At 42.9% G+C, this 16,214-nt stretch overlaps 2 protein-coding genes across 3 annotated transcripts in view; one reads left to right on the forward strand and one right to left on the reverse strand.

Moving 5' to 3' along the window:
- Positions 1–14,984, reverse strand: ALKBH1 (alkB homolog 1, histone H2A dioxygenase). 2 transcript variants are annotated; one of them, XM_066552933.1, is made up of 6 exons: positions 14,813–14,984; positions 11,963–12,071; positions 6,930–7,051; positions 3,363–3,453; positions 2,065–2,258; positions 1–1,545 (listed from the first exon to the last, which is right to left on the reverse strand). In XM_066552933.1, the coding sequence occupies exons 1-6, from the start codon at positions 14,899–14,901 to the stop codon at positions 1,125–1,127; spliced, it is 1,026 nt and encodes a 341-aa protein (XP_066409030.1). In that variant the 5' UTR covers positions 14,902–14,984; the 3' UTR covers positions 1–1,124. The 2 variants fall into 2 exon arrangements, with proteins under 2 accessions (XP_066409030.1, XP_066409032.1); XM_066552935.1 differs by having other exon boundaries at positions 6,930–7,092; positions 14,813–14,953.
- Positions 14,964–16,214, forward strand: part of SLIRP (SRA stem-loop interacting RNA binding protein) — a 4,049-nt gene continuing 2,798 nt past the window's right edge. Inside the window, exons 1-2 of the mRNA XM_066552936.1 lie at positions 14,964–15,098; positions 15,254–15,312. Of these exons, the coding sequence (XP_066409033.1) occupies positions 15,005–15,098; positions 15,254–15,312 (153 nt within the window). The 5' untranslated portion in view covers positions 14,964–15,004. The remainder of the gene's footprint in view (positions 15,099–15,253; positions 15,313–16,214) is intronic.

Genomic DNA, 16,214 nt, shown 5'->3' on the forward strand with positions numbered 1-16,214 from the left:
AAAACTGATAGAGATCTTTAATTTAAAACCAAGTAAGTTTATTCATTGTGGAAGTGCAACAAAATACCCCAGGGATAGCACATTCCACTCCAACAACTAAAATTGCATTAAAAAGTAGATAGGATGGTCTGAATCTTAAAAAGAACTAGCACAAAAGCTAGTGCTTTTCTTTGTTTCAATATATTTATCTTTGGGTAACAGAGACAGCACTGATTAATTTTTTAGGTACTTAATTTACAGCTTCATTGCTTTTATTTGCAAGTCATCCTGCTCCTTATAAATGCTAGCTTGGGACTGGAGAACTGTAACACACAGGCACTTAGGAGAGGGCAGTTTTGAAAGAACGGCGATGTTGGGCTCAGTCACATATGGAGGAGACCCAGTTGGGAGCTACTAGATATTCTAAATAGATATTGCTCCCAACTGTTTCTCTCTAAAATCTGAGATAAGATGTTCAGTACCATTCATAAAAGCAGATTCTGCTGCAGCTGAGGGGATGCAAGCAGGCAAAAGGAGAGCACAGGACTACAAAAGCTTACAGCAGGTGTTGCTTGAGGGTGCTGCCAGTTTCTGACCACTGAACCCATTTTTGCTGTAGAAGTAATTACCTTGAAAATGCTGCAGGTAGGTCTTACACCCATAGCAGCCTATTGTCATAAATATTTGTTACTTTGCTTCAGCTGAGCTTTACAAGCCCAACAGGATTCTCTATCACATTGCAATTATGTATCTTCTGCTAACACTCTCTGCCCAAAGATTTCAAAATATTTTATAAGCATCACTCTTAAAGCTTAAACCAAGCTTCACCGAAAGCTTAAACCATTCAAGCTTAACGAAGCTTAAAGTTCTCTGACATACAGGTATTTTAAAGGAAACAGAGTACAGTAAACATTTGCAACAAAATGCCAATAGAGTTATTCTCCTGAGTCCCAGTCCCAAACTTATCCTCCTTTTCCTCTGACATTCCTTTTCTCCTCCTACCTATTCATTACAGCAAGAAGGACTACATTTATTCTGCACAAGTTTATTAACCACAATACAGACAAGTATTTCCAGTATTAAGCCAGTTCCTAATTCCATAGGGAGATTGCCTGTCTGGTCCATGTCAGTATGATGGCCTGGTCTCAGCTGACTCTGTTTGGTTTGTGTCTTTTGGCTTTGCTGTTCTCGTGATAACTGTCTTCAGAGGGTGCTTGGCCCTTTCCATTTGTCCCAGATTCCTCTGGAAATTTCTGGCCCTCAGCCAACACCTGTCGAATAGTCATATTGATGCGGGAGGACTGCAGGTACTTGGCACACACCTGCCAGTCCTCATCAGAGCTGTGCTCAATGACTGAGCCAGCAGGAAGGTCTGAAGAAAGAGCTTGGTCGAGGCAGGAAGGCAGAGCTGTCCCCTCAGGGTTGGGCAGGACCCGGGGGACAGCGTGGTACAGCAGGCGGCTGAAGCCAGACATCACCATGATATCCCCGCTGTGCATGAACATCGCTGTCGGCACCTCCTCCCGCTTCAGGCCCCCCAGCAAAAATATCGAGGATTGCCCAAAGCTAGAGATGGTATAAAGATGGGGAGAGAAAACAAATTCAGGTAGAAAACAATTTTCTGTTCAGTAAGAAAATATCAGTAGTTAAATTCCTTCATAAAAACCACCCCAAGCAATCACAAAAACCAGAGGGATGCGTAAGAACAACTTTTAGGTGGGAACATGGCAAACAGACTAAGATCTGGTTCAAGATAGGCAGAGTGTGAGCAATTGCCCTGCCAGGTTTGAAGCTCTGCTGAGATACTTCTTTAGTACTCAACTGGCACTCTGCTGCTTTAGAATAGACCTGTGCTCTCTGCAAAAGAGCTCTTCACTCCAGGCACTATATCTAGGCTATTCAAGCAGTCCTTAAAGAAAAACTATGTCCCTGACCTACAGCATTCTGTTATTCAAATCTTCTGAGAGTGAAGATTATATACCCAATTAGCAAACCACATCATACTGTCTTCCCATAACCATAAGCAACCCTAGAAAAAAGCCATCTATCTTTGCATAACACTGAAGTCTGCTTTCCTTGACTCACCTGAACGATAACAGGGGCCGAGAATGGTCTAGTTCAGACTCATCCACATGAATTCCCAATGAAGAGTCAAAATGATAGTAGTTCAAGATCCCTGCTTGGGCCTGGAAACCCCGAAACCCACAGGCTGCAGCCACTTGCTCTGATAGGAATGCAAGGTCTGAGGGGAAAGGAGTGTGGTGATTTGCTGAGTACTTCTGGAAGGAGAGGGAGGAGAAAAGAAAAAAAAAAAAAAAAAGCCACACCCAACATATCAGAGCAGCAAATACACTTGGAAACAAACTTTGAAAAAGAACTCAAAATCCTGGCTGATAGTCATGGAGAAGGACATCACATTTACCTAGAAAATGACTACAGCACGGGCAGAACCACAACAAATTTACCTCCTACCATTAAATTCGTGGCCTAGGCTGAGACTGACAGAGATTCAATTAATTGTGGAGTTAATCATTATATCTAGATGCTAAACTTGAAATCAGTAAGATTAGTACCAACATCCTGAGGATCATCTCAGCCACAACCTGAAGCTGCCAATGGAAACACAGTTTCATAGCTCATCAACAGAGCTCCAAAACAAGCATCCTTATTCCTTCATTAATAACAAGCAGAAATCAATTGCAAACCTACTTTTTCTCTCTCCCGTAAGTCATTCTGAGAGGACTGGAAGATAATAACCAAACTTTTATTAAGGTTATCCAATAACAAGTTCATCTGGTAAATAAAAGACTGCAAACAGATTTGGTTATCTGCAATATACGGGTAAGATGCATATTCACTCTGCCAGTGGTTATCAGCCTCCATCTATCTCAGTCTCATGAAAAAAAAGTTTATTTTGATCAGGATCCTCAAAACAGCTGTTAGTTGGTAAGAATGCACTATTGTGTTCAGACTCATTGAAGTTCCAAAATCACATGAGCAGCAGTTTTTTCTTGTTCTTGCTCACTCCACCGAAGAGTAGTTTCCCAGAAGTCACACTCAGCTTAAGAGTTAGCAATGCTTTTGTAATCATCCCATTTGGTAGGTAAAAATGCCACTTGCCCTGAAATAATTGCAGGTTTAAAGCTGAGTGTATGTTATCATGTTAACTTTCAAAGGAATGAATGCAGCAATGGACTTCTGCTGTTAAACCCTTCACAGTAAACCAATACAAATTAAAATGCTCTTAAAAGCACAGTTTGTTAGTGCCTTTCCTCAAGACTGTCTTGTAGTATCATAAACATTTTATTCCATTATGTCCTTTTCTGTTTGCCATTCTGAGTGCTTATGGCTAAGAAAAATAGAGAAGAATTTAACCTCAATACCTTAGTATCCCAGTTATAATGGTAACCAAGAGTCACCCAGCGCAGCTTCTCCAATAGGCTCCTGGGCTCCCATTTACTGGCACCTTTCCTTCTATAAAGACAAAATATAAAGAAATAGGAGATGTGTTCATTTCTGAGGGGTCTTCTGGTACTGCAGCATACAGTAATGAGATTCACTCATCCATTTCACAGCCTATTAAAAACAATCAATGCTAAACTTTTATTTTCAATGCCAATACTTTTTTCCTCCAAAGACCCTGAAAATTTAGTTCATGGAACGTGTGGAAGGTGTGGGGCTTCCTGCCAACTGGTGTCAGTTTGAAAGCTTGTATTTTCAAATGGTACCTAAGAGATTATCCAATGCAAACACAATGAGTAGCGCAGATTAAGAAATCAGAATTAAACATGCCCTATTTGAACACCCAAAAATGAAAGACCAGAATCTGAAGATCTGAAATCTGCAAATTCAAGGAAAAAATATTTTAGGCACTTAATGGAAAATTACAAGAGAGGAAAATGAGTGCCTGACAGTGAAGCATAGCATGCTGTCTAATATCGCAAAGGATGGTTAGTTCTACTACTTGGTACTTTGATGAAATGTCCTTAGGATGGGCTGACTTGCAGTAAGCAGCAAGACTTCTCTAGCTATGACCACAGTGTCAAGAAGGCTAGACTGCAGGTGTCCCCTTATGCAGACTGCCTTGCAGGACAAAGAACTGTTCTTCTCATGTGACAACCCTGAAGTAAAGGGACTGAGTAATCTGAAGCCACACACCAATTTACCATTCTTATTTGTAGGTGATGAAAGCGAGAAGAGGCTTCAAGGAGAGGCTTCTAGGACAGACTATGGAAAAGCCTTTGAAAAGTTACAGAGTACAAATAACTAAATCAGATAGAAATATATTAATGACAAATACAAAAAGGAAGGTACACATCTATCTTCTAGTCTACTCATTCCAGCAATTTCAGCATACTTTTCTCAAGCCAAGTCACATGTTATGGTAAAAAAAAAGAAAAATATAGTAAAGGGAAATATACTCAGAAGACAAACAGTAGTACCAGACGGCTGGCTCTCATTTATAGCCTCATTAGTTCAGCATGACATGCTCTCTTTTAAAAAAAAAGATTGATATTTGTGCTGTCATGGTCAAGTCTCAGCCAAACATCTGCATTTAATGGGCATTTCTACCTGGATACACAGCTTGTTCCTGCCCTTCAACTATGCCATCTGATAGCTCAGAAGATAAAGCAGGAACAATAGTAAAATGCAAGTTTCTTTACCTTTAGCAATTTTTCTTAGCTCACTGATACTGAAAACAGTCTTTCCAATTTCCATCTGTCATAGGGTAACAGCAACAGCAATTACCATAAACACCAACAGAGTAACTGTCAAATACATGCTGCTTGGAACAATTTGTGTAGCCCACAAGCAGGCAACACAGCATTTAGAAAAGGGAGAGCCCACAGTTTGTTCTTGTACATCTTTCAACTGACAATGTTCATAATGAAACAATTTTAGCATGTGCCTTTTGAAAGTGCCCTTTTTTTGCTACAGTGCTAGAGTGTTTGCACAACAGCAAGAGTCCAAATGCATGTAGGAAGTCCCTATTCCCAGAACTTGGTATTTTACATGGGATTTCATATATGATTGCTAAGAAGGGGAGAGTATGAGTGTTGTGTATCTGGAAACAATGAGGTCCCATAAGAAAGCACAGAAAAGGTCTGGTATAACTGTTAGAAAAAGACTGAACAGCATGAGAGCTTTGGTTTGAAGATCTCTTGTTTCTTTATATGCTGGTAATGATTGCATCTGTAAAACCCCTCCAGCCTTTTCCTTATACACAAGAATAGACATACCTATATATCTGTATGTCTATATCTCCCTTGTGGGAATGCTCTATTCCCTTTTATGCTTTCAATTGTCCCCAGTACCAGAGAAAATACTAAGGCTCCACTTTGTGACGAAAGCATAGCATATCTGTCTAGGAATTGTATAGATTCACCCTACCTTCTGATTCCTGCATCCTGAAAGAGCAGATAAGCCATGACCCAAGCACATGCATGCATTATCCTAATGGCTTTAAATAGCATTAAAAGTGTGACCCATCTTGGAAGTAACCTCTCTTCAGTTAAGCATTGTTTCTGGCCTTCCTGAAACACTTTCACTCCAGATACTAGAGAGACTGGCTAGTTCCATCTGCTGCCTCTAGGTATAAGCACAAATACAGTAGTTTGCTCACTTGAAGACTCAGGTAAGGACTTCATAAAATTACCAGGGTTGCTGCCAGCCATCATTTTTCTAAATACTGTTTTCAACTGAACTGGATTCAGCTGCAAATTAACCTCTGCTCTGATCATTCTCTGCACACAGGAGGTCCTGCTGGGAGAGGCCTGTCAAACTGGAACAGTACCCCACTTTTTTCAGCCATTGGGCACAATGCACAATCCTTTCACAGAACAATTTTTCATTCTTGATGGAACACAAAAATGTTGTCTACATTTCTGTAACTAATTCTGACTGAGCCTGGAAAACAGAGGTCAGAGTATAACTTCTCTCCTAGGTGCAAACAGCTACAAGTCCCAATCTTGCTTTTGCCATTCGATGTCTTGTAGATGTCAAGAGGTTTTTGAAGAAACATCTCAGCATGTCAACCTCACTAAGAGACTGAGGTGGAAGATGAGCATTGTAGAGAACTCTGGTTGCACCATCACACAAAACAATCATTATGAAAAATGAGCAATGAAATTAATAAGGTAACAATAAATATCCAAATAGCTAAAAGATTGTGTACTGTAAACAGTCTGTCTTATATATATTTTTACAGGACTTTATTAAAGTTCAAGCTTTAAAAGACTTTTCCTTTTTTTAAACTTTCTACTTGACTTCAAAACTGGGAAAATTCTCCATTAAATTCCAGATCAGGTAGAGGAAAGGCACCTACATCAGCCACAGAATTCTGAACCTGATGGAATCTTTCAGATTAAACAGGATTGCTATTAAAATGGTACATTTAATTCAATGTCAACTGAATTAAGAAGAACCACAAACAAAACCAAACCAAAAGAAATACTTTAGAAAATGAGAACACAGAAACTGTTAGATTTGAGAAGTTCAAGAAAGTACAGCTAGCAGCATTTCTATTACATTGTACTGGGTCTAAGAGCTGACTGGGAAGAAGTGCTACCATTAGTGGGGAGTTTTGGAAAGGATCTGTTTTGCCTCAGGAAAACTGAGGCCCAGAGGGAGTTCACAGTTCCACTCCTAGCTGAGCTCAGCAAGCTTCAAGCACCACAGCAGCCAGGGTCACTATGTAACAGGTCACCAATGGCTTTACAACAATATGCTACTGGAAAATCCCACTGAGAATGAAAGCAGAGAATTAGCAAGGATGCACGTGAAGCCATGAATTATCCATCTTTAACTTGGCATGTCTGACACCATCTGTATTCTGCCAGCATGTACATAATCTTCTTCAGCTTCCCTTCCCTGCTCCATTTTCTTAGACCTTCTCAAAGGTGAGATCTGGCTCCATCAGTTTTGACCATGAAAGATGATAGTGGACTCACCTCAGCTGCTCCTTGCTCTGTCCCCACAGGTCAGTGGTCTTCTCAGGAGCCATGTGCAGGTGCAGGTTGCAGACATTGGGTTTCTCAGGGTATAGCTTGAGACACTGCTTCACCCAGTGACGCTGGCAGCCAGGAAGGAAAGGGTTTGGTATGAAAATAAACCCTGACCACAAAGAAAAAAGGAGAGGATGGAGACAAAGTAGGATTAGGCGTTTCCCTGAGGGTTTTTTTTTCTGAATTTAGAGCAAAAGATAGGAGCCAGAGTTAGTGAAAAAAAAAACCCTTAGACATACAACTATTGACTGTGCATCTAAGCTGATGAAATCTATTCTAGTTAAGTTAAAACTTATTGCTTTTTTTCAGAAAAAACAAATGGTGGCACAAGGTAGAAGGCAGAGAGGGCAGCCAACACTAGTCCAAACAAAAATTACAATAAAGGACATATCTATGTAAGGCATATTGATTATAGGAGCTAAAGGAGGAAGAACATGGAAATCCAGTTGTTTTGGAGTAAATTTTATTTCTTAAATTATTCAGCATGACTTTTCACTTAAGCCCAGCAAAGTTCTGGCCAAAATTCTGGCCTAGTTTTTCTATGCTTCAAACTAACTTTATCCCTGGCTCTGAACTCATACTGTCTTCCTACTGCTACTTCAGAAAGAAGTCCCTGAGCTGAGCAAGTGTTTAGTAATGTAAAGTGTCCTCCCCTTTTCTTCATGCTTATTTCCAGGTAAGTCTGGTTGTATCCATATTTGCATTTTGATATGGTAACACTGAGAAATGGGCATGAAAGTCAAATGATATCCCAAACCACTTGTTATTGATTGTGAATACGTTGCAGGCATTGTTAATTAACAAAACAAAATAAACACCCAGCTATTCTGCACATTCATTCAGCCAGGCACCTCAGGCAGGGTTCAAGCAGCAGCCCATATGAGAGATGCTATTAATCTGTACTGTACCTACTCTGAGAATCAAGGCATACTCTCAAAGACTGTCAGTTCAATAAGACTCACCAAACAAAATCCACATGTAAAGAGAGATAAGGGTGTAAGAGGAACAAAGGAAAAGGAGGTTTTAGGGTTTTGGCCTACTGTGTCTTTTTGAACTTCTCAGTCACATCAACTTAACAGAGACAAAAATAGGTGAAAAAAGAAGCAGCAAAGCTAGGACTCTCAGTAGGATACAAACTTGCCTTGTGGCCTTATGAAAGTGGTAATAAAAACACAAAAAGAGCTACCTGCAGCATACCTCAAAGACTCAAGATTAAAGTAACTGGTTAGAAAAAAACCCTTCAGTGTATTAATAACATATGGTCATTCACTTCACTCTGTTCCCTGCACTTTCAGAATACGGCAGCCTTATGATAGGTTTGACTACAAGAAGCTTCTTTGCCAGAAGCATTATATTTACTTTCTGTTGGCATCTACATAGAACAATAATGGAGAATAATAATACTGCCCTTCCTGTCTACAGCTTTTGATGTGGGGTTCTTGAAGCACTCTACTACATTCATGAAATTTCATTCTACCAGGTATGTGTTATCCCCAGGTATTAATGAAGGCATTGAAGCCTGGAGAGTTAGTTACAAGCAGAGATGTGTCGCAGTGTGACACCATTTCCTGTTTCACCTATCCCAACCCCCCAGGTGCGCCAACCTCTCCTTTCCCCTCCCCCTTTGCCCTCCTGCTAAGAGCTGTCCATCAATCTTAACATTCCAGCAGGGTCGTGGTGTGGTTGGCAGAAGTTCAAAAGATGCCCCTCAGGTCCAGGCTCATTGGCCTGTCCAAGTGTCTTTATCCCTTGAGCCTTCCCATCCTCACACCTGGTTGGTGCCTCACCTGTCCCTTCCCCCGTCCCTGTCCCCGGGGTTTAAAAGGAGACGGGACCATGTGGTCTGGATTCTGTTGGGAGCTGTTACAACATTCAGAGGTCTGTCATCCTGGAATAAAACTCTGGATTAAAACTCTACGGCAGAATCCTCTCCTTTTTCTCTTCGCCGTCGCCTGAACCTTTTCCACCAGAGGTAAACTGAGTTTCTACTATGCCTGGATTTGTTCCGAGTGCCCAGCTGCAGCATCCAGCCGGCCAAAGGTATCTCTGGGGTTAAACACCACAGCTGCCACCTGTGGCCCAGCAGCAAGGGTCAGATAAGCCCAGGCACGTCCCACCGGAAATATTGGGATTAATATTCCATAGAGATGAGAACAAGAATCCAGATTTTATGGCTTTTATCTCACAGATTTAGAACATGCTCATGTCTTTCCAAACCTTTCCTTGACCTAGGTTTCTCTTAAGAAACTAGACTGGTCTAGATTTACAAAAGCAGTAACAACTAAAAAGTTGGTTATGACTATGCTCATTGTGTCTACAAAGGCAGAAACTGAATTTCTAACAGTTGCAAAGTTTTACTATAAAATTCTGTGCAAACATACAACAAAGACCAATAGTGCTAGAAATCAGTGATTTGCACACATAGGAGGGAGAAAAGTGAGAAATAAGAAATATTTCTGTAGCAATCTTTCTGAACTGACTGAAGAACACCTCAGACGAACTTTGAAGACATAATTGAACCTCTTGCCCTTGAAAGATGTGAGGGGAAAGGGTAAAAGAATTATTCTTTGTGAATCTGTATAGTAAAGGAAACGGCCCTGAAGAAGTAGGTGCAATTCTCTTACTGCAGCATTATCTTGCTATGTACTACAAATTAATTTGCACCTAATGAAAGTGGTCTCCAACCTCAGTCAAAGGAAGGATAAGATATGTAAGACATGCAGGTGTCTAATAACAAGAAACCCCTCACATAAAAAGAAGTGTCAGTTACAAAGACCCAAAGACAGCATCACATGCTTCTCACAAACTCAGGATACCACAATAGAAATTCACCCAGATTCCTTTGTCTTCTCTTTCATTGCTTACTGTGGGGACAAAACCAAAGTACTTCCTTTCCATTTGCTCATAGATAAACTAAAGAAATTCTTACTTCACTTAGAAGGCTATTGGGACACCTGGTTCCACATCTCCTACTGTTTAAGAATGTCCAGATAAAGGTAGCTGAAAAATGATAAAATACTATTCTCCTCAAGTCCACACATGACTTGATTCTAAAGAGGACAGATAATTTGTCAATGTATTTGCATTTCATTTTAGTAAAAGGTTTCCTTTGCCAAAGCAGAAGAGAAATGCAGTTATAAGTGGAACACCTGTGATTCCCCACACCCCCTATGTAATTACCAGGGAAGACATTTAGACAGACAGTAAATGACAACCAGACCAAGCAAGAGCAGCTATAATATGACAGACAAGTGGAACAAAACATTTACAGAGGCGAGAAAAGGCAGAAGCCTTTCTCCTGAAGTTATTCAATTCCCTGTGTATTAAACATGCCAGATGGGTAGCATGGCTGCCTCAGATTCAGAAATGGTAGGCTGGCTTCAAAGCAACCCACACAGAAACTGAGGTCCCAATGAATGGAAAGAAACATGAGAAAAAAACATAATTAATCAAACAAAAATTCCTGAAATAAGGAGGATCTGGGGAGCTACAAACTCATCAGCCTTACCAAAACCCCTGATAAAATGATGAGGCAAACTTTCACAGTAGCAACTTCTAGACACATGCTGGTTGGGAACAGAGAGCATGGAAGGCAAATTTTGTCTAACCAGCATTACTGCCTGCTACAGTGAAATGTTCAGACAAGGGGAAAACTGGGGATTATGTTTACCTTGGCTTTAGAAAAGTTTTCCATATGGTCTTCTACAGCACCACTGGAGCCAAACTGGGAACCATAAATTTTTTGGGCAAATTGAAAAAGTAATCAAAAGGTGGATGGATCACCAGGCTTAAAGAATATTGATTTGATGATTCAAAGTCTAACCAGCAGCTGTTATGAGCTGCATTCTTTGATCCTGGGGCAATTATAACTACATCAGCAACATGGATGCTGGGATGTCCATCCTCATTTCACTTACAGATTACACTAAACTGGGGCAGCAGTGGATCTTCTGCAGGCTAGTGCTGCCCCTGAAAAGGACTCTGACAAATAAGAATGGGCTAAAGAGACCCTCAGAAGTTCAAGAGTGGTAATTCTGCATCTGGGGCAGAATAACACCATGCAACAGTATGGCCCAAGGGTCAAGAGCAGCTCCAAACCAAGGCCAGGCTGCCTTGAGGACAAACTGTGAGCAGCAGTGAGGGCTCTGACACAAGTGACACATCCTGGTACTGGTGAGCACCACCCACAAGCATGAGAGAGGAGGGGAGCCTGAATCTTCTCAGATGCACACAGCAAGATTGTGAGAGACAACAGTCATAAGTAACAGCAAGACAAATTTTTATTAGATAAGGGGTTTAAGAAAAAAACATGGCCAAACATTGGTACAGGTGCCCAGAGAGGGTAATCTCTCTCCCTGGAGATTTCCAGAACTTACCCATACAAAGCTCTCAGCATCCTGATCTAACTTGCAACTTCACCCTGCTTTAAGCAGGGTGTTGGCCTAGACCTCTGGAGGTGCCTTCCAACCTAATACCTCTCTGTGACTATACCAGGTAAACTGCAAACCTAAACCACATTTCCACTTCTGAAATAACCTGCCTAGTGAAATTATTCTGCATACTGAATAGGCCAAAAGGTTCTTATTCACTTACTGTACTCCATGTCCTACACTGACAAATAGATGCCACACTTCAACTGTGAAACTACTGTATTTCAGCCATGTACCCAATGAGCATGATGTATATTGAGGATTCTACAGAAATAAAGTCTCTGCCAAAGGCAACAGGAGTCCATTCTCATGACCTATAGTCTGGCTGATCTCACTGTGAAACAACTGGCTCTTCTCACCTTTATAAATACTACTGGATCCCACCCTTTAGCTGATTTGTTTGTCCTCCTGAACTTATGGCAACATTAAATTACACTTAGGCAAACCAAAATAGCTTTTTCAGGCAGGACAAGAAAAATAAGATTGACACTGCATGAATTCAAAGCAATGAGGTTGTGTTTAATTTTTCTTGAAATCAGAGGTACCTACCTGGATACCCACTGAGGCCATAGGCTTTCCACTGGCTAACTGGCTGTAATCCTGCTCTGTAGGCATCTTGATCACTGACTGAAGAAATACTGAGCTGTGATCTGAACACCTGGAAAAATAAAACAGATCTGGTTAAAAAAAGAGTGAAAAACACAAAACTCATCCAAAAATAGCATCTGAAAGGAAGAGTGCTACCATGATTGAAGGCAACTCTTGTGAAAATGCCAAATGTACCACAAAGCTACTGTCTAAACAGCTGTGACCAGGACAGGGCAAACAGAGCCGTATACACTGAACATAAGAATCAAAAGGTACTTACAGGTTTTATCTAAAGATGAGATGTCTCCCACTCATTAGAAACCCCAAACAATATATACCAATGAGAAAAAATTCATCATGATTTGTCCATTTCCACAGTGGAGCCTCACTATCATAAAACATTCTGGTAACTATCATCCTCCATTAGAGAGCAACATACTCATAACACTCCTTACCTTCACAGAAAATTCCAATTACAGGTTGCCCATGATCCTAGAGGGTAGATGACTAATCTCATCTCTAATTTCAGAAGGATAAGCAGTACAGCAATGAAGTAGCCAAAGCTGTCAGCTATGAAGCACAACAGAAACTCTGTCAATTCTGAATGCCACCATGCCAATTCTGTTCCGAACAGCAGGATCAACAGCTCACGCCTTGGCAAGATGTATTTACTTGATGTACTCCCTTATGTTACAACAACACATGTATTTAAGCTAACATTTGCTGGGAAAAAACCTCCAAACTCATTCTCTACTGTGTTTCCACTCCCTTCTTCCCTTAGGACAGGAAACTGTCTTGAGGAGGGCAAGGCAGAAGCAAGTTGGTTTTGTTCTGGCTTAGTTCCCCAGTCCAGCTCTCCATGCAGCAGTGGAAAAGTACAGATTCATATGAGGAAAGAGATGGCCAGGCACAGAAGGAATAAACAGGCAGAGACTGCAAGACTTTGTCTACGACAACTTAAAATGTGTCAAATTAGGGCCTTTGCAGACAGCCTCTGTAGTGGTGCATGTGTACATCAGTCTCTCTGCAGCTGACAATTCTGGTTAACATTTTCTGAACAACAGGACTAAATTACACACATAAAAGTTCTAAGAAATTCTGAACTATTGCTGGACAGCTTCTTTTGGCAATATGGTCAACTTTACCAATTTTTCAGCTCTCTGTCAAAAGCAGTTTTGTGAGTGCCAGCCTTGAGCTTACTTCACAGTCCTGTCCACAGAGCATCCCCAGGAAGTCTCATCCTCTGACCAAAACTCTGCCACCTCACTGCATGCTCAAAGTGCTTCCACACCAGCTATTGCCTGGGCTTGTGGAGAACAGGAGGTGTTTCTGTGCTGAAGAATTACATGTGCTGAATCAGTTAAACAAGCCTGGTAACAGGGCAGATGGGGTATGTCACACTTCACTGAAGAGCTCAACTGCATGAAGCAGTTTTCTGAGAAAAAAGAAGCAATATTATCTAGGCCAATCTGCCTGGCCAGTAGGTCTTAAAGAGAAACAGCAGATGTTTTTAACCTGGTGGAAAGAGGAATAAAATATGTTTTCACTAGTAGTTGCTACCTGATCTTAGAAGGTAACAGGCACAAAGAGGCATTGAAAGAAGACAGATCCTTGAGATGTTCTCAAATTGAAATCAAAATGAATTTCCCAGAAGAGCCATAATGCTCTAATCCTTTACCAAATACAGGATTCCAGCAAGCTCAAGAAAGGCTGAGATGTTAACAACTTCCTTAGTTAATTCTAATGCTTCTAACAATTTCATATGGGTCAGGTTTTGTGTTTCATTAGCAACAGCAAAATTATAGTCCAAAAAGATAGAAAAATAAATAGCTTAAAAGAACACTAACAAGAAAAGACTAAGCATTAAAACAATGAAAAATTAGGCAAAGTTTCATTTTAACTATATTACTCAATCCTTTTTTTGACATAAGCTCATAAGTAGAAAATCCCTGGATAACAACACTTTAGCAGATTTGTGTCATTCTTTTGTGAGGTGACAAAACAGAAGACAAGTTTTAAGGATAATTTCTTCATCACTGAAGACACGGTAAACGACTACGATGGCTCCTACTTTCAGCTGTGCTGATGACTGTATTCCCCAACCCACTGTAGCAGCCGAACTCATCTTGATGACTAAGCCAAGCATTTATTATACAGGCGCGAGAAAGGAGAAGAAACTTGACTGGGGGGAAGGCAGTACCGCAAGGGGAAACTGATTCCAGCTCACCCAGGTATTTCAGGGCTAAGACAAGGGCTAGCAGGGAAACAGTGTCAGTTCCGAGCGTTAAACTCGGCGTATTTTATGTCCATACATTCTGCTGCTTAAGTATCACGTGGTTCTGTAAGAGGCTTCGAAGTTCCCTAACTGCAGTATAGGGAGCTAATTAAATATTATGAAAGTAAATATAAGCAAAAGTAGTAAATCTGTGACTAGGCATGGTGCTGGGCAGGGGCACCCTGTGCCCTCGGGCAGCGTCCCCCGGCTCAGGGACACCCCGGGCGAGCCCGGCTCTGGGGCCGCGGGCAGAGGGGCCCCGGGCCCTGCCCAGCTGCCCCGCTCGGGACACGCTCTCACTTTTAAACTAGCACAGGGGCCCGTAAGAGGCTCAGCGCTCGAGTGCAGCATCCTCTAGACAGAAAGGAAGCAGCACTAGGGATTCGGCGTGAGGCACGAAAGGAAAAGGCAGGTGAAAAGAACAGGCTACAGCGACAACGCCGCAACGCCGCAGCCCCGCACTGAGACACCGCACCGAGGGCGGGACGCGCTCCGGGGCGCGCTCCGGGGCGCGGGCAGAAGCAGCCCAGCATTACCTGGCCCGCCGGCGCAGAGAAGTCCACCACGCCCCGCAGGTCGGACGCGTCGCGCTGCCGATAGAAGCGAAAGAGCCGGCGGAACGCATCCTCCCCGCCCTCACGGGTCAGGGCCCCCGCCGCCATTTCGGGCCGGCTAGGGCGGGGCCGCCCCGCCCTCTCTCCGTCCCTCCCTCTCACCGCAGTCCCGACATGGCGGCGGCCAGCGCGGTGCGGACGGTCGGGCGCCGCTCCCGGCGGCTCTTCGACATCTTCGTGGCTGAGATTCCCTGGACGGTGTCGAGCAGTGAGTCTGCGCCCCCCCTCCCATCCCTCGCCGCTGCTGGGGCTGGCGGGGCTGGGCGGCCTCGCCGCGTGCGCCGGCGTAGGCCGGGGTCGGGGCAGGGTGGCGCGGCTGCGCGGAGGCGCCGGGCCCGGGTAACCTGGTGCGTTTTCCCACAGAGGAGCTGAAGGAGTACTTCTCCCAGTTCGGGTCGGTGCAGAGGTGCCAGCTGCCTTTCGTGAGTACCCGCGCGTCCTCCGGGCCGCACTTCGTGTCTTCTCGGCGAAGCGGGGAAGAGCCGCCGGCTGCTCCTGCGGCTGAGGCCTTGCCCCGAAGCTCCCCCGCTTCCTTGGAGCTGCAGTCTGGACCCCTCATCTTGAACTCTAGTGAGGTTTTCAGCGCTCTCTACCCTTAACTCCTTCTTCCAGGAGTGCCACTACTTGTCTGCCAGCGCTCGGCCTTATTGAAGCTTAGTGGTTTCCGTTGGCTTTCAAAGAGCTTTACAAAGTACATACTTCAGCATCCTGTTGATGCTGCCATTTCTGAATAATTAATCTAAGTGCTTTGAGCTTCTCTAGCATCGTGTTGACATTCTTCAGACAGAGAATAAAGTTTTTGTGTGCCTGGTCTCACTGGCCAAAAACTAAAGATGTGGGTACGAACCTACCGTCTTTTCCTGCTGTGTATTAAGAGCCCGTCCAGAGTGCAGGGCTAACACAAAACCCATAACCTCTGCAGGGTGCTGCCAGTGCCTCTGTCGTTTCGGCTGTTTATCTTCTGAGTGTATAGATCGGGGATTGTAGTATCTAGTGCATTTTTTTAAATATAAACGGTCAAAAAAAGTGTTCCTTTGCAGGTAAATTGCAGGCATTGCTTGAAGTGTAAAGGTTCTGTCTGCTTGTTTCTCCACTTGAAGTAATCCTGTTAAATTAAGCTCAGTGGGTAGTGAACGTCAGTTAGTGAGCTGATGGGTTCACTCTCTGTTGAGGATTAGTTTGGCAATGGAGGAAGTTTGAAACAGGCTGGTTGTTCTGAACACTTGAAGCTTAGGTGCCTGCCTGTCATGTTTTCCCTCAAGCCCAGGTCAGACTGCATTGTTTTGTTGCGAAGTCGGGTAGCTTACCTACCACAAACTCACCT

This window comes from Molothrus aeneus, chromosome 6, assembly GCF_037042795.1.
Source record: "Molothrus aeneus isolate 106 chromosome 6, BPBGC_Maene_1.0, whole genome shotgun sequence".
Taxonomy (NCBI): Eukaryota; Metazoa; Chordata; class Aves; order Passeriformes; family Icteridae; genus Molothrus; species Molothrus aeneus.

Excerpts from the sequence above, each read along its gene's own strand:
- ALKBH1 (XM_066552935.1), bottom strand. The coding sequence starts at position 14,938 with ATGGCGGCGGGGGCCCTGACCCGTGAGGGCGGGGAGGATGCGTTCCGC. Across the intron at positions 7,093-11,962 it reads TGGCCTCAGTGGGTATCCAG|GGTTTATTTTCATACCAAAC; the intron begins GTAGGTACCTCT and ends CTTTGTGGTCAG. Across the intron at positions 2,259-3,362 it reads ATTATAACTGGGATACTAAG|AAGTACTCAGCAAATCACCA; the intron begins GTATTGAGGTTA and ends CTCTCCTTCCAG.